An 18114-nucleotide genomic window follows, 5' to 3' on the forward strand; every position below is an offset into this window, starting at 1 on the left:
TGGATAGATCCAAGAATGTCCATGACATTCAAAGCAACAGAATATCATTTCATGTAGGCAAACATCTCCCAATATCCAAACTTGGATCTGAGCCCTGTCTCCTGGGCAGGGCACAAGTTGCAAGAAGACTGTCATAAAAGAGCACCGATAAGCAATGTGCGTGACGTTGGGTAATTGGGGTGCCACAGGGCCCATTTTATCCTGTGTGCTACAGCAGTCCCTCGCAGTGCCAGATTAGCTCACAGCCCCCTTGTGCTAGGTGCCCTGCACACATACAGTGAGGCCCTGTCCAGAAGAGTTGGCGATTAGAACTGCTCAGGAATTTCATAGAATAAGCCATTTTCCATCAACCCCCCTCTTTCTGACCAGCCCCAGTTACAGTCTAGAGGCAGAGAAGAGGCCCAGAGCTGGGAGGTGACTTGCCTAGACCAGCAGTAACACAGCTAGGAAAAGACCCCAGGTTCCCTGACTCCCAGGCTCACGCTCTAGCCACTGGCCCACACTGCCATTGTGTCTGATGCTTGCTGTTCATGCTGTGCCCCAGAGGAGTGGAGGAGAGTCAAGCATGGCAGTCAGTGCCCAGGCTAACCCCCATCACTGTGCTTGGTTAATTTGGGGGACAGGGACACGAACAGGAGGGAGGTCTGGCATCCATCCTCTCCCTCCACCCTTTCATTTCAGCACACTGAAAGGCCTCACATCTGTGCCAGCCGTGGGTCTGTGTGCCCGAACTCAGCATAGCCAAGCCTCAGGCAGCTCTCAAAAGCTCAGCAAGGTGCTTCCTTTTACTCCTGTCCTCCCAGCACTGAATATGGGGCTGAGCCCTGGATTCTTGGAGCCTGATTGGCTTCTGGATTTCATCGCACTGCATAAATGAGCCCAGCGGAGGGTGCTGGAGGGTGACGTCTGCCTGAGCACTTGCCCTTTCCTGCAGATGGAAGGCTTGGCTAGTTTCATTGAGGGTTATTTGCCAACTCCCATGGCTGCCTCTCTCATCTCCTGCTAGGCTGGGGCTTCTTCTCAGTCTCTCTCTCCCTTTGCCCTGCAGGAGCCTGGACCGCCTGGACTCCGTCGAGATCCTCTTACCGCCAAAGTTCCCAAGTTGGGAGGAAGAATACAACCAACTCACTGACAACATCGATGAGTCCAGCTGCATCAGCCAGGTGAGCATGAGCAGCATCAGTTCCTCCCAGAGCCAGCCGCAACAGGGCGGGCAAGACGCAGGTAGGGGTGGTCGCAGAGGAAGAGGAAGGGGATTGGTAGGCGGAAGGAGACAGTCGGGTGGGTGGTGGGAAGGGAATTTCCTTTGCGCCACAAAACCAAGCAGGGTGCATGCAGCTGATGGGAAGCTACTCTCTTTCAGCATTGCCAGCGCACCCAAATTCAGGCATGTAACCCCCTGGCTGGGCCAGCAAACAGCTCTGCTAATGCACTGGAATCCTGATCTGTAGTAGCCCCCTGGTTCCAGTCCTGGGCCTCCACCCAGCTCTGCCAATGCCGCTGAATTCAGACCCAGCTACCCAATGGGATTTCAGTCCTGGGGCCCACCACAGCCCTGTAAATGGACATTAATGGTGAAATACCAAACCTGCTGCTGTCTTCGGCCTTGGCATCTGCACATCTCTGCCAATTCAGCTCAGGGCTTGTCTACACACAGAGTTGCACTGGTTTAGCTAAAGGTGTGATGTTGCAGCGATTGAATTAAACCAGTGCTGCTTTGTGTGGGAACACAGTGCAGCACTTTAAATCTGGTTTATATCTATTTAGCTTGCAAATTAACAGGTGCAACCTACGCCGAAGTGAGCCCAGTTTACGCAGATGTAAGAGTGTCTGCACACAGCACTGCATGGCTTTAACTCAGTTGATGCTGTGAGAGAAGTGAGACCTTGGAAGCGAGGAAACTTCTATTATAGTGAGATGTGCTAGATGCCATAGCTACCGGGATTAGTAATAAACCTTTGCATCTGGAAATGGTATCTATATCTTTGGGAGATGTTGTATTCTAGCTCCATTAGGGAGGGCTACCAAACATCCTCCAGGAACCAAAATCAGTGGGGGTTAATTACTGCAAATCCCTGGAGCTGTTCCCTCTCCTGGGAAGTACCACTGACTGGAAGAACTGCAGAGACTGCTTTGGACTGGGTTCAAGAGGACCAGGAGACAAAGAAAAAGCTTGTGATAAAAAGGGCTAGCCTGAACTGACTGGGGGTGGGGGGCTCTCTCTGAGCCACAGACTGACATGAGATTGTAACCAAGAGGGCAAACCCCTGCTGGAAGGGTTTGAAAAACTGGAAACCTTCTAGGGTCTCCCTGTGGAAGATGGATAACCCCTGGTAAGCACAGCATGCATGTAGACTGTTGTTTTATTCTCTGTTTTCTCTGTAATGCTTTTGTCCTAAAATAAATGTACTGTGCTTTGTGAAAGCTGGGAACCATTGTCATTGTCCCGGGGAGAAAGTGAGCGGCAGCCACTGGACCAAGGTTAGGCCTGCTGGAATAAGCACAGTGAATTGCAGGGGCACGGCAAGCCTAAAGTCCCAGTGTGAAGGGAGAGGGACTTGGATTGCCACCCATAGAGAGGGGATGGCTGGAGGCCTGAGTTCTAATGGGGTGTGCTTGAGCACACCACAGACCCTGGAACTGGTGCAACTTTGTGTGCAGGCCAGGTCTAAACGGGTGGGCTCCTTCACCAGCCCAGGAAAGAGTAAGTGCTCTGTCTCAGGACAGGACTGCACTATAGACTTGCATCAGCGCAGCTGTACTGATGCCGCTACGCCACTGTCGTGCTTCGGGTGAAGATGCTCTAAATGGAGAGGAGAGAGCTTTCCCGTCAGCTCCACCTCTGGGAGAGCTGGTAGCTGTGTCGGGGAGAGAAGCTCTCCCACCTACACAGCACTGTCTACATGGAGAGTTACAGTCGCTATAACTACGTCCTTCAGGGGGGTGGATTTTTCACACCCTTGAGCGACTTAGCTATAGCCAAGTGTGTAGTGCAGACCTGTCTGTTTCAGGCCCTTGCCTCAGGGCACAACTCATTATCTCAGCCCTTAGAAAGAGGAGACGCCCTTGCCTTAAATCCCTTGCTGAAGATTAGACAGGCAGGTAGCCCTTAGTCCTTTCCAGACTGTTTTACCCAGTCACACCAGGCCTCCATCAGTAACGGCAGACCGTGTCTCTCTACACACTTGCACACACAGACACACACACATCATGCTGCTCCTGAGCCTGCCCTGCTCACATACTGCCAAGTTTGCCATAGCATGTGCTGGGTGAAGGCAGCCTGGTGTGGTGATTCGAGCCTGGGGCTGGACTTCAGGAAATCAGAGTTCTGTTCCCAGCCACTAGTGGGTGCCAGAGAGCAAGACAGGCCAACACTCTAAACACTCAAATCCAGGTGTTCGGATTCAGGATTGTAGTTCCTTTACCTCTCAGTTTCTCTATCTGTAAAATGGGGATAGATCTTTGTAAAGCACTTTGAGATCCTCAAGGAAAGATGCTAAATAGATGCCAAACATTATCCACCAGGGAGGATTTATTACAGTTAATTATTATTCTTTTTTCAGAGTAGCAGTCATGTTAGTCTGTATCCGCAAAAAGAAAAGGAGGACTTGTGGCACCTTAGAGACTAACAAATTTATTTGAGCGTAAGCTTTCATGAGCTACAGCTCACTTCATCGGATCTTCATCATTCTTTGTAGATCACCAGCAACGTGCTGGGTGTTTGGCTATCCAGACACTTAGCTAGGGACCAGCACACTCATTTCATATGTGAACTAATCTCTGGGGATGTCTACACTGCAGCTCGGGCAGACATATCTGCATTAGCTCTGATTGAGATTGCACCTTAAAAAGAGAAGAGCAGCCATGGTGGGGTGAGCAGTGGGACGGGCTAGTCACTCCGAGTGTGTACCTAGTAGTGTCTTGGACAGGGTTGCCCTAGCCTCTCCTGCCACTTATGTTGCTGCAGCTGTCAGCCTAGCTTGATCAGAGCTAGCAGGGATAGGTCTGTTCAGTATCTTCCTCAATGATTTGGATAATGGCATAGAGAGTACACTTCTAAAGTGTGCAGACAATACCAAGCTGGGAGGGGTTGCAAGTGCTTTGGAAGAAAATTCAAAATGATCTGGACAAACTGAAGAAAGGGTCTGAAGTAAATAGGATGAAATTCAATAAGGACAAATGCAAAGTACTCCACTTAGAAAGGAACAATCAATTGCGCACATACAAAATGGGAAATGACTACCTAGGAAGGAGTACTGCAGAAAGGGATCTGGGGGTCATAGTGGATCTCAAGCTAAATATGAGTCAACAATGTAACACTGTTGCAAAAAAACCCAAACATCATTCTGGCATGTATTAGCAGGAGTGTTGTAAGCAAGACACAAGAATTAATTCTTCCGCTCTAGTCCATGCTGATAACTAGAGTACAGTGTCCAGTTCTGGGTGTCACATTTCAGGAAAGATGTGGACAAATTGGAGAAAATCCAGAGAAGAGCAACAAAAATGATTAAAGGTCTAGAAAACATGACCTATGAGGGAAGATTGAAAAAATTGGGTTTGTTTAGTCTGGAGAAGAGAAGACTGAAGGGGGGAATATAATAACAGTTTTCAACTACGTAAAAGGTTGTTACAAGGAGGGAGAAAAAATGTTGTTGTTAACTTCTGAGGATAGGACAAGAAGCAATGAGCTTTAATTGCAGCAAGGGAGATTTAGGTTGGACATTAGGAAAAACTTCAGTGTCAGGGTAGTTTAAGCACCAGAACAAATTGCCTAGGGAGGCTATAGAATCTCTGTCATTGGAGATTTTTAAGAACAGGTTAGACAAACACCTGTCCGAATGGTCTAGCTATTACGGAGTCCTGCCTTGAGTGCAGGGGACTGGACTTAATGACCTTCCAATCCTACATTTCTATGGTTCTGAGTTGGAGACTGCACCTTCCAACTCCAGTATAGCTATACCCTATGTTTGAGCCCAGATCTCTAGTGGGAACAGCTGGGGCAGAGGGAATACTTAGCTTGTGCTCAACCTCAGACTAAGATTACTGTCTAAAATCTCAACCCAGCTCCCAATTAAGTCAATGGGAGACTTTCCCTGGACTTCACTAGGAGTTGATCCAGAAACTAAGTATAAATGATCTCTGAGATGTGCAGGGGATTCACCTCTATTTCAATAGCTTTATTGGCATTACAAAGGGTACCAATGTTACCAAAGGGAACACACCAAGTGTCTTGATCAAACTCAGCCCTGGTGTAACTCTGCTGCTTCATTGGAGTTCCACCTGCCTAAACAAGGGCTGACTTTGTCCCTCTGAACTTGAGATGTGTTTTGCAGCAGTGACGGGATTCCGTAGACCATTGACCCACCCCCCAGGTGACAACAAGCACTGATGCTAATGCAGGACTTGTCCCAGCCTGTCCATCTTGTGTGTCTGGCCACGTGTGATTTGGTGGCAGGTTGTGAGGCCATTTGTGATGCTGCCTGTTGTCCTCCCAAAGTTGAGCACAGTTTTTCTTCCTCTCTTTGGCCATTTCTAAGAGCTCCCCAAAGCATTTTTCATACTTTGTCCAGTGAAGCAGACAACAGTTTCTCACCATTCCAGGGTCTCTCATGTCATGCTGATTTGCAAGGCTGCCAACTAGCCAACAGAGATGAGCCCAAGTCATCGAGTTTTATGTAGATTTGGATATATATCCAAACTTCCCTAAAGTCTGAGGCTCTTCAGGTTTTGGTTTCTGGTTCGGCCCTTTATAGCTATGGGTACAGACAGCCAAGTTCTGATCTGAGAATGATCCAAGCTGAATCTTTCTAAATTCGGAACATCCACATTGCAGCTGACTCCATCTGTGTAATGGGCCAAACCAAAGCCCCAGATCTGACCCCTCTTAATTGTGGGGAGATTCTGAATCCAGATTCTCACAGTGATGCATCTTGGGCCCATGTCTTGTAGTAAGGTATCTGCTGGAGACAATATTCTGGGTAGGGTCTCAGATCCGGTGGTAATGGGCACAACATACTAATAGACTAGAACAGAGGAACCAGCATTTTGTGTCTTTGCAGCATTCACTCCAGCAGGCAGCGTGTTTTCTTTTTAAGGTGAAGCAAATACTGTTTGGTTTTGAATAGGATTGGTTGTGTCATGGCACCGTTGTTGCGATATTGGGGGGTTAGTGCAGGCCAGGCAATGTTGTGGCAGTGGTTCAATGGTGGTAGTGTGGGAACAAACCAGGCTCAGACTGTTGTATAGCCTTGTTCTGAGCAGGGTTAGGTGATGAGCTGATTAAAATACCCTCTCCCTGTCTACACCAGTGCTCCCACTCTTGCTAGCACCAGTGGAACTGAGCTGATCCCAGAGCAAAGGCAGCAGATGGGCTGTGAATGCTCGGGGCAGACACAAGTTGGTAAGAATGGAGTGTCTCCTCATCTGATTGCTGGTTTGCATCTGGCAGAGCTTTGGGGTGGAGGGAGAATATGAAGTGTTGACTGAGCTGGTGCCAGAAGCTGAGCCTTCATGCACATGTTGCAATCAGCTGTGGGAATGGTCCTGACTCTACTCCTGTGCGCAAAGAGTTCCTGTGGATGCTGGCCTGTCGGTGCAGGTTGTCTGCTGGGATTTTGTCCCATTTGTTACAGTCACTGGTAGTTGTTGGGCCTTCAGCATTTGTATTTGTGTAGTATGATCAATGAAATGTGTCCAGGGGCTTCTTTGTGGCCTGGAAGAGTTCCGTGGAGCTTTGTCTTGTTGTATCTGTGCAGCCATCTTAGCAGCCAGCAAGGAGGGGGCAGATTCTGCTATTCTGACACTTCAAGGGGTCTCCAGATAGGTAGGGTAGCAGCTGCAGTTCTGGGGGGGAACATCTGTTTGTCCCCCACTGTCTGCAGTTCCTGTGGAATGACTCTGTGTTTAACAAGGCCCTGGGTCTTGTGCTTTAACCTTCTCCAACTCTTTCTTCCAGATATTTGGACAGTCCTCATTTATCCCACAGATATTTACACACGGAGAGCAGGTACCATCCCTCTGACATTTTCCTGTCGCCCCATGTGGATGTTTTTTCTGTTGCCTTCTATGGATGTCTCCCCCTGGACCAGTGTCTGAGGGTGCAGCATGTCATAAGAAATTTTTCAGGGAGTGGCCTGTAGGGAGGGGTAGAGAAATGTTGTGGGGCGCGGGGGGGAGAGACACAATAAATGTCCTATAGAAGCTTCTGGTGTCAGGACAGGGAGTGAAATCTTTGCTACACTGAAGCCACTAATGCATCTTCAGAGAAAGTCTCTTTGTGTTCCTTGGTCACAACCCTTTAGCCAGTCATTTGACACAATAAAAGCTTTGGGACATGAGCAGGGCATGTACTGTCTGGTGCTTACATGATCCCGGTGTCCTGGATTTGACTGAGCCAAAATTATCAGCATTCAAAACTGCAGCCTGGATCTTCCCAGCCCAGCTTGCTTTGGAGCTCAGATGGGAGCCAAGCAGCATCCATGAGATTGTGTGTGTACTTGGGAGTGTGCTTCTGTGCATGTGAAAGATGAGAAGAGTATATGTGTGAGAGAGGGAATGGGTGTGGCTGAGTGTAGGTGTGCGAACACCCCAGAGCCTCATCTCCCACTCAACCTTTCTGATCCAGCACCTGCTGAGGTCAGTGGGGCTCCAGTGAGGGTTGATCAGACCCCTGGAGATCAGGGTAGGGGGCACTTTGAATAACTCGCAGGAGATATTGGAAAAAGGGTGAGAAAGAGTAGACAGTTGGGCGTGGAGGTAAATTACAGAGGTGGGGCTAAGAGAGAGATAATTATTATTCTTGCAGTCAGACCAGAACATCTTGTTGACTAATCACTTATCTGTATTTACTGGTATGCTTATTAATTTCAGTCCAGCTCTTATTTCATCTGAACCCCTCCTTAGTTAAAATCTGACATGATTATCTGCTTCTAGGGCAAGCTAATGCCAGCCTGGGATGGACCCAGGGCATACAGGAAGCAGGGGAAGCTGGGATGGAGCTGGAGTGATGAATTGGGAAGCAGAGAATGGAGCAGCCTTCAGAGAGGTTGCACTGCCTGGTCTCTGGGTCCCCACCTTCTACCTGACTATTCACAGCCATTCATTTAGCCATTGATGGCCTGTCTGAGTTCTTCATTACAGGGTTACTCAGGGATGCAGGATCAAACTGATCACTGGATTTGGGGTCAGGAAGGGACTCCCCCACAGGGCACTTTGGTAGGGACCTCAGCAGGTTTTTGAGCACTGATCAAGGAATTTAATTGTAACCCACCCCCTTCATGTCCCTCCTGAGCCACTCAGGATGCTGTACAATAATTCATAATGCGTGGAACTTTCCTGGGACCTTCCACTGAGGATCTCAAAGCACCTTGCAGACACCAGTGAATTAAGTCTCACAACACCCCAGCAAGAAAGGCAAATAGGTGACTTGTGTCAGGCCAAAAATCCCAGTGAATGGAAGATTTTGGCATAGAACCTGTCCCCCCACTGGCTCTGACCACTACACCATGCTGCTTGCTGCAGATAAAATTAAATCCATGTATAAACACAACACCTTGATAAAAACTGCCCTGATAGAGCTATGCACTGGGCAAGACAGGGTTGTTACAGGTGGTAGAAGGGAGGGAGCAAGTTCTGAATAGGAGGGCAGCTGACCCTGCCTCTCTTCCCCTGCAGACAAGGGAGGCAGAGCTGAGCGACCAGTATGAGACAGTCTGTGAATCAGCCTACAGTGAAGCCGAATCAGCTGCTGTGGAGGTGCTGGACCTGCCTCTGCCCAGCTACTTCCGCTCCCGGAGCCACAGCTACCTCCGAGCCATCCAGGCAGGCTGTTCCCAGGAAGAAGACATGGCCTCCATTCGATCCCTCTCGCCGCCTCCCGCCAGCAGCATCAGTGGCAGCAGGACGCTCCCCAGCAACAGCAGTAAGTGCCACGGGGTGTGCGTGGTGGAGGAGCCTGGGGTGGCAGGAGAGCCTTGGCACTGGGACTTGGGATTGGGGAAGCAGGCTCCAAATGAGACGGGAGCTGCAGGGCCAAGAACAACTAGTGTCTGATACCCTGCTGGAATGTTGCCCCCTTGGGCAGTACTAAGTTAGCTACCTGGGGCTGCATCAAAATGGAAACAGAGCTGTCGGGTCTGGGATCAGTTACTTTAATGTTGCTGTGTATGCTAGGTGCAGCCCAGATGTCCTTGTTTGGTGCAACTGACCTGTCAACGGGTGTCCAGACACCAACGTGGCCTTAGCCACCTAACAGAGCCTTTGCCATGACAGCCAGACTTGCTGAGTTTGCCTCATGATCTGTACGCTAGCTGGGGACTGAACCAGGGCCGTAGGAAGCAGCTGTTCTGAGGCTCTGGCTGAGCCAGTAGCAGCTGTACTAAGTCAGGGACCGCAGGGAAATTGCCTACCATTGACAGAGGTTGTGGATCCCATTGATACAGGAGCTGAAGTTAGAGATGTTCCAAGCACTGCTGATAATTGGGGATGCTTGTACCTGAACTTCATAGATGACCCCCATTTTGTATACCATCAGACTCTGAAACCAGAGAGAGGGGTCCATTCCTTAATATACCTCCCGTGCGCCTGACTGTCATTCATGGAGCCAGCTTGGTGCAGCAGACAGAGGGTGAAGCCTTGCTCAGAGCATTCACCTTGAGACCTAAGAGGATGAAAGTGATTTTGCCCCAGGTGTCTGTTTTCCCAAGGGGTGAGATCTCAGCAGGTCTCATGGCTACAAGGAACTGGCATTTAAACAAGATGCAGAAGCATGTGGATAATGGAGGGGGTGGAAGTTAGAAGGTTTGACCCCCATTTCCTGGGTGATAATGGAAGAGATACGGCATTTGTTACTAGCATGGTAACTCCTGTAGGGTATCCCCATAGGAGCTCTGTGTGAGTCACACTTAGGGCTCTGTTAAATTGTTTCCTGTGAATATAGTGCTAGTGAAAGGTGAAAGATTGACAGCCCTGCAGACAGGCCCTGTATTCGTCCAGCAACAGCTCGGGCAGCAGCAGTGAAAGTGTCCCTCACGTGACTCCACCAATGGGCCCCAGCTGTGATCCAGAGGGACCATCTTTAGTGATGGAGGGGAGCTCAGCTTCCATGGTCCATTCGAGCCAGGGCATTCCTCACAAGGGGGCCCATTGGCACTAACTGGAGATGAGGATGGTTTTGTGGTGTGGACACTTACCCATGAGACCCTGGCCTAAGACTCATTGTCCTCCTTTCACAAAGACCACCAGAGAGCCCTGCAAAACTCATTGGTTCCACTTCACAGGGAGATCGTGGGAACAGCAGGTTTTGAACCACCTGCCTTTGCACCCTCTGAGTCTCACTCTGAATTTCAAGGCCAAACAAGCCCTTGAAAATCCAAGTGCAGCCTTGAATTCCTGTGCAGAGACATGAACCAGTCCATGTTTGCTGGGCTCAGGGCCTTGAAGGTGGCAGACCTGGGCAGGGTTTGCAACACAACCCAAACTAGTGTAACTGGTAGATTCTCTGTAACAAGAAGTCTTTAAATCATTATTTGAGGATTTCAGTGACTCAGACAGAGGTCAAGGGTCAATTGTGGGAGTGGGTGGGTGAGGTTCTGTGGCCTGTGATGTGCTGAAGGTCAGACTAGAACTAGATGATCATGTTGGTCCCTTCTGGCCTTAAATTCTATGAGTCTAGTAGACTAAATGCAGGTAAACTTCCCAGTTTGTTGTGAACATTTTGCATATCTCAGGATGTGGGGAGCTGGCAAAGTGAAGAGGCAGAGAAGCAGGTGACAGATTAGAGGAAGAGAGGTGGGAGTGGCTGGTGACAGCTTAGGCCTAGATCAATGGAAGTTAGGGCCTTACGTACCTTTGAGGCTAGTCCTCTTTCAAAGTCGCTTTGGCCTGGGCTACACTGGGGAGCGGTTCGAACTAAGATACGCAACTTCCGCTACACTATTCGCGTAGCTGAAGTCGAAGTCTCTTCGTTCGAGTTACCTGGCCGTCCTCACGGCGGCGAGTCGACCGCGGCTGCTCCCCCGTCAACTCCGCTTACTCCTCCTGCCGAGGTGGAGTACAGGTGTCGATTCGGGGATCGATTTATCACGTATAGACGAGATGCGATAAATCGATCCCCGATAGATTGATCACTACCCGCCGAGCCAGTGGGTAGTGAAACGTACCCTTTAACCACCAGACAGCAGGGAATTTATCTACTGGCTGAACAGGCACCAGTTCCTTCATGTCTGTGGTGTACTTTGCCTATAGAAGTGCTATATACTCAGTACATGTATTATCCACTGTGTGATGGGCTGGAACCAAAGCCCCGGATCCAAACATCCCTGAATTGGGGTCAGATGGGAGCCAGATCTAACTCCAAACTTCAAGGCAAAAATGAAACAACCCAAACCTCAGACTCCCAGTGCCCCGCGAATTTGGCTCATCATCGTCACTTAGCAAATAATAATACGTTCAGATCCCAATTCCTCTGCTCATCTTTACTGCTCTTGGATGCAGCATTATTGGTTCCAGACAGACCCGTCTCTATAATTACTAGTGTATTTGGTGTAAATCAGGAGTAGCTCCATTACCCTGGCTTATGTAAGAGACCTGACATACTTCTGAGCTGTGTTGTGATTAGCAAAAGGCAATTCTCAGGTATTCAGGAAGATTGTAATAATAATGGTTCTGTTGTCGGGCAGTCCACAGGAAGTGGCTGTGATGCTCAGACTATGTTGCACTTAGATGGCAATTTTCCTCCCAAAGGGCTTGGTATAATTTACATACAGGAAAATGTATGTAAAAACATTTTCACTTATCACTGAAATGCAGCCAGCTCTGAGGTGATACACAGCTGCTGTTAATGCTACACAGCAACTCTTTAGGACAGGACAATTTAGGACAGAAAGTGAAGAATACTGAAACCAATAATGTAGGGCAAGAAGTGAGGAACACTCTGCAGTTGAAACCACAGTGGGAATTTAGGTAGGTGGAATGTTATGAGCCATGTTGAAATTGGGCCAGATCAGCAGGAACAGCAGTCTTGCAAAAAGTGTCATGGCATGTTTTATGATTACAAGTGCACTTTGATTCTGTAGTGATGGGCCCCCTACCAAGGCAGGGTGGAAGTGACCAGGGCATCAGTTTTACATCTCATCCAAAAGGCAGCCTGCCTGTCCTGCCAGCACCGCGCTGGGGAATGATGATTCATTCAGTACTGACTCTGTGGGAAGGATGCTTATTGCACGACAGGCACCACCAACTGCTAGGTATAGCTAGGAGGTCTCCCATTCCGATTGTAACTGATCTTGATGCTTTTAGCTTATGACAAGCACTCCTCAAGACGGCATGGCCACAGAGATAGGCTGGAGCTACACCTGTATGTGTATCAATGTCATGTCACTGTCTTAGCAGAGCAAGGACTGACGTGCGCCTTTTCTTAGTCAAGGAAGCGCGGATCTTGAGCACGATTCATTGCACGCCTTCCTATCTTACCACCCTCACCCTCTCCCCAAGGTCTCACTCCAAATGGAAAGGTCTGTTTCCCCAGACTGGGCTGACAGCTGTTTGCAGAGTAAGCACAACCTAATGGTGATATTTGCCAAAGTGCCCACTGTTGGCCTAACTCTGCTCCTACGGATGTCAGTGGTGCCAACTGGGCACCCTTTGGAAAATGCCACCCTACATGTTCAGGAAGATGTGGCAAACTGGGGAGGGAGTACTCCCAGGTTTCAGAGGACTATGCTATAATAGGACTGAGATTTGCAGAGAGATCAGATTATTACCACCAACATTTGCCTCTTCAATACGGAAATCGTTCAGATGTCTTGGATGATGATGTGACCAGAGTACTTCCCCCAAAGTTTTAATTTGCCAGTGGGTTGGTGGAGGAGGGGTCAGTTTGGTACCTTTATCTCAACTTCCTTCGGAACACCCAAAAATGCGTGTATCTCTTTAAATTCCTTGACACGATGGCATCTCAGTTGTGCCTTTCAGCTGTTCCTGGGTAACTGGAAAGCACAGTCAGTTTGGTTCCTTTGCCCCCCCCCCACTCACCCACCCACCCCCAGCACACTTGCTGTTGTCATTCTCCATTGCTTCGCAAAGTTCACGGTGTGTCACGTTGTTTGGGATGGCAGACAGCTGCGTTGTCTGCAGACAGAAGCTCCGGATTTTGTGGCTTTTCAGTTTCTAGATTTGGCTTGTCACTTTAGCAGTGGGAAACAGCAACATCCACTGCTCAGCCTTGCAGAAAGGAGAGAGTCGGCTGTTCTGGGATGCTAGTTCTGGTCCTCCCAAGTGGTGGCCACAGCACATGCTCTGGGCATGTGTCAGGGTTCCATCCCCTCTCTGAACTCTAGGGTACAGATGTGGAGACCCACATGAAAGACCCCCAAGCTTATTTCTACCAGCTTAGGTTAAAAACTTCCCCAAGGCACAAATCCTTCCTTGTCCTTGGATGGGTACTGCTGCTACCACCAAGTGAGTTAGACAAAGATTCAGGAAAAGGACCACTTGGAGTCCCTGTTTCCCTAAAATATCCCCCCAAGCCCCTTCACCCCCTTTCCTGGGGAGGCTTGAGAATAATATATCAACCAAATAGGTAAACCAGATTCTTAAAAAATAGAACTTTATTATAAAGAAAAAAAAAGTAAAAGAAGCCCTCTGTAAAATCAGGATGGAAGGTAACTTTACAGGGTAATCAGATTCAAAACACAGGATTCTCCTCTACGCAAAACTTTAAAGTTACAAAAAACAAGGATAAACCTCCCTCTTACCACAGGGAAAATTCACAAGCTAAAACAAAAGATAATCTAATGCCTTTCCGTGCTTTACTTACAATTTTTGTAATCCTAGATCTTATTTCAGGCAGGCTTTTAAGAGATGTTTTTTCCTGCCCCTGGTCCCTCTCTGGCTCCGAGAGCACCCACACAAAGAGACAAAAAAAAACCTTCCCCCACAGATTTGAAAGTATCTTCTCCCCTTATTGGTCCTTTTGGTCAGGTGCCAACCAGGTTATTCGAGCTTCTTAACCCTTTACAGGTAAAGGAGGGATTTTATGCTACCCTTAGCTGAATGTTTATGACAGCATGCAAGGAAGCGTTTTGGGAACACAGGGTAGGGGATGAGGTTCCTACATGCTAACAGCACCTGATGATATACAGCAGGATCAGAAACCTGAAATAACCAGAGGGCCTAGCACTGGCACTTGGGACGTGGTCATCCCAGAGGCCTGCAGTCATGCCAGCCAGGGTCCTGTAGCATGCAGGAACACTAGAAGCCTGCAGTATTGACAGGAACCTACAGCAGTGCTGGGACCATGCAGGAGCATACAGTAATTCCAGCCCCAGGATCCTGCAGTAACGCTAAGAACAGCCAGCAATGCCAGACCCCTGCATTAACATATGCCAAACTATGGTAACACAGAGAGCCAACAGCAATCCCTTCTGCTAATGAGGAACTTGAAGGGCAGCCTAGTAACAGTGGTGATGGGCAAGGCTGGCAGCTGCCATGCCCACTAGCCCATGGAGACACGCACACAGACCCTTTCCTGCTTCTCTTCTTCTTTGCTTGTGTATCGCTCCGCAGCTGCACACAGCACTTCCCCTAGCGAGTAATGACAGTCCCTGCTCCGAAGAGATTACAGACAATACCAATCAAGGTGAGACAGGGCCCTAGAAGAGATAACAGGGATGGGTGGGATAAAGAGAGGAAGGTTATGGGGCTTAGGGTGACCAGATGTCCCGATTTTATAGGGACAGTCCCAATATTCGGGGCTTTTTCTTATGTGGGCACCTATTACCCTCCACACTCTGTCCCGATTTTTCATATTTGCTGTCTGGTCACTCTAATGGCGCTGCTGGGTTGCTTCCCACATTGCATGCTCCCCTTCCAGGCCCTGCACATCTCCACTCCTGCCTGCACCCCTCCCCCAGCCCTACTTATCTCTGCATCTGCTCTCCTGATTGCTCCCCTTAAGTTATCGCCTTCTCAGCTTCCCACCTTCTCTCATGCCCCCCTGTATGCCTGGAGCTTGCCGCTCCCTGTGAGCCCAGCCTTCTGCCTCTCCTCCTTCAAACCTGCCAGCACTATCTCCTCCCCCAAAGCGAGCCTGACGCTGGTCTCAGCACTGCTGTATATCAGGATGAACTCCACTGACATCTGTGGGCATCACCGTGGTGCTTCCCAATGGTGGGGCTTGCACTGGGTCCCCCGGATTAATTGGCTTTGTTTCTATGTCTGCTGGTGGGGGCACCTAGAGCCTTGGAAAGGTTCCTCTTAACCAGGTTGTATCAACCTAAATCAGTGACTAAGACTAGTGTGTGGGACTCAGTCAGGCACAGTGTCTATGCCATGCTGAACTTTACCTGTCATCTGTGTACACTGCTGGACTGAGTTAGACTGGTTGTGTGAGCCTAAATCTCCTCTCACTTGGGCCAGTGTGACACTGATGTGAGTCCAGGCCCTGCTTTGCACCAGTGTAGGTGGGAGGAGAAGCAGGCCTCCTGTCTATATGGGTGTGCTGTGAAGTGTTGTGTACATCAGCAGAGCTGTATCAGCGATGGCCATGAAGACGCCCATGCACTCACACCTCTGGCTCAAGGCCCTTGGTTCTGTGATTGGGGGTGATTTGGGAAAGAGGGAGATAAGGGAATATAAGTGATGTCGGGGAGCCAAGCTTTAAAATTAAACAGCATCACTGAGTCTCAGTCCCCAGCTGCTTAAAGCCGCGTGCTCTCCCTCCTGCTTGATTTCATGGAGTGCTCGCAGCTTTCCACCTGTTGGGTAGGTGTTTGCCTGGGCGTGGGCGTGTGTGTGTGTGTTGGGAGTGGGGGTGAGGTTTGGCAGCCATCACACCTTTGATCAGCTGTACCACTCCAGTTCCTCCTGCAAATGCATGTGTCAGTTGCACATTACATGGCAATTAGCTCACATTTCACAGCGAGCAAGAGAGATGATGAGCTACCCCTGATCTAGCCTCAAACAGTGTCTCTGTGCCTTGCAAAGCATGAGATGAACAAAGCCCTAGAGAAAGCTACTCAGCTAATTGCCAGGAGTTCTGCTGACAGCCATTCTGGATGCTTTGCTGTAACAAAGAACTCCCTCTCATTCCCGGCCCTAGTTCTCTCTCATTAGAAGCAGAGCTGGGCAATTGCATGCCCAATATTCCTCTGCTGAACAGCAGAGAGAGCCATGTTCAGAGAGGGCTGCCGAATGTTTCTGTCTGGGGGGCGGAGGAAGATTTTTTTTGACAGTTACCTGACAAGGTGAGATCCCAGTTCCACGGACTCCATCCCCTCATCAAACACCTGAAACAGCACAAAGAACATGGACAAAAGGAACTTCCCACATGCTCGCTCTCAGAACTCCCAGCCCTGTGACAGAAAGGAAACACATATGCCTTCAGCCTTCCTGCCACAGGAGCAAAAGCCACTGACAGACTATGGCAAATACACCTACTGAGAGTAATTAAACCTGCTTTTGCCAGGCCTTCTGGGTTACAGCTTCGTAAGCCTAGCCAAAAGGAAGGGTCTTCTAGAATAACAGTGGGGTAATTCTATTTATGGCAACATCATTTGGTGGGAATAATGTCCTGGCCTGGTGCTTGAAGGTAGACTCCCGGGAAACCCTGGCATCATGAACTTTTGCAGGACAGGCCATCCTAGTGTCCGTAAATCGTCCTCTGTAGTCCACCAGAGCTGCGTAATAACAGAGTAGTGCCCTTTGTGGTATATGCTCCTTGAGAAGGGCAAGCAATGGGCACTGGCACAGCTTGGAAACCCCATTCTCTCAAAACCAGCAGTTATTTTAAGGATATTGATGATACCAGCCACCTCTGGGTAAATCACATTCCTGAACGTGTCAGAAACCTCCACCACCACTTTACCCACAGTCAACTTTCCAGCACCTAACTGATTAGCAATGGATCTGTAGGAGTGTGGGGTAATCAGCTTCCAGAGATGGTTATAGCAACCCGCTTCTGAATGGGCCAGGCCACCCTCACGCGTGTGTCATGACGCTGGAGGCTCTGAGCAAGCTGCTCATAAAGCTTCAGAAATGTAGCTTTCTTCATGTGAAAGTTCCTTCCTGGGCCCACTGCTGGTCATCCCAGGTCCACATGATGATGTGATCCCACCAGTCTGTGCTTGTGACCCTGCTTCAGAAGCACTGGGCTATGTAGGGGCCTGCTGAGCATCCATGAGGTGACAGGAGGCAGAATTAAGGGATCTTCCCTTCCTGGCCTGTCTGGGTATATAATGGGGTCCCCTAATCCCTCACATTTGAGGAATCAAAAGTGAGAAGCAGCTGTACTGTGCACACTCATCAGAGAGCGCAGTTCAACAGCTGTCGGTGAAAGACTGAAGCTCAGGAGCAGAGACCATAACAGCCCCATTACTACTCATATCAACCAGAGCTGACCCATGCCAGCCTTCAAAGGAAGAAATTATCTTTCCCTTCAGATTTTCTTCTTCTTGTTGACCTAGATTTCACGTTCCAGAAATAGCTTTCTCTGGCATACCAGCAGAAAGGGATTAGGTTTTGTGTGTGTGTGTGTGTGAGAGCAAGAGAGAGAGCAATTTATGTTCCATGCTGTGTGTGTATAAGGGACACAGAGAAGTCTGTATGTTCCATGCTGTGTGTGTAGGAAAATGAGATCTGTGTGTATTTTTATGTATATTTTTCTCTCTCGTGCCCTTTCCCTACGATGGTGGAAACTAGGCTAGCAATAACTGTGCTCTAAACACTCCCTTTCCCCAGGAAGTCAATAGCATTGTTCTGTTGCATAGTTAAAATGGCACTTTCAGCCATCAACAAAAAAACCTCTGTCCCCCTGGGTCAGTGAAACCAAGTTCAAACTGCACTTTGCTATCATGGTTGCAGTCTTAGTGTGGACTGGACCTCTATTTGAAAATGTTTTCTCCTTGGTGCTCTGTGTACGTGTGGGTGTTTCTGGGACCCCAGCATCCTGGCTGGTACGTGGTCTGGAGCAGTGGGGGGGGGGAATGTGTAACTTACACAGAATCCCCTGCAAATGGTAACAAGTTGCAGTCAACAGGGGACTCTGCGTTGCACCCCCAGGCACAGACAGTATCAGTTCAGCGTGCACCGTAGCTGCCCACAGAAGGGGCACACGCA

General features: G+C 49.1%; 1 protein-coding gene across 4 annotated transcripts in view; it reads left to right on the plus strand.

Moving 5' to 3' along the window:
* Positions 1-18114, plus strand: part of DLGAP4 (DLG associated protein 4) — a 345726-nt gene that overhangs the window by 255397 nt on the left and 72215 nt on the right. For 3 of the 4 annotated variants that reach the window (XM_038369554.2, XM_043496131.1, XM_038369557.2), the window contains 3 exons: positions 1049-1163; positions 6956-7006; positions 8674-8920. In XM_038369554.2, coding sequence (XP_038225482.1) covers positions 1049-1163; positions 6956-7006; positions 8674-8920 — 413 coding nt within the window. The remainder of the gene's footprint in view (positions 1-1048; positions 1164-6955; positions 7007-8673; positions 8921-18114) is intronic. The other variant, XM_038369556.2, reaches the window with a different exon arrangement.

Source organism: Dermochelys coriacea, chromosome 13 (genome assembly GCF_009764565.3).
Source record: "Dermochelys coriacea isolate rDerCor1 chromosome 13, rDerCor1.pri.v4, whole genome shotgun sequence".
NCBI classification, from domain to species: Eukaryota; Metazoa; Chordata; order Testudines; family Dermochelyidae; genus Dermochelys; species Dermochelys coriacea.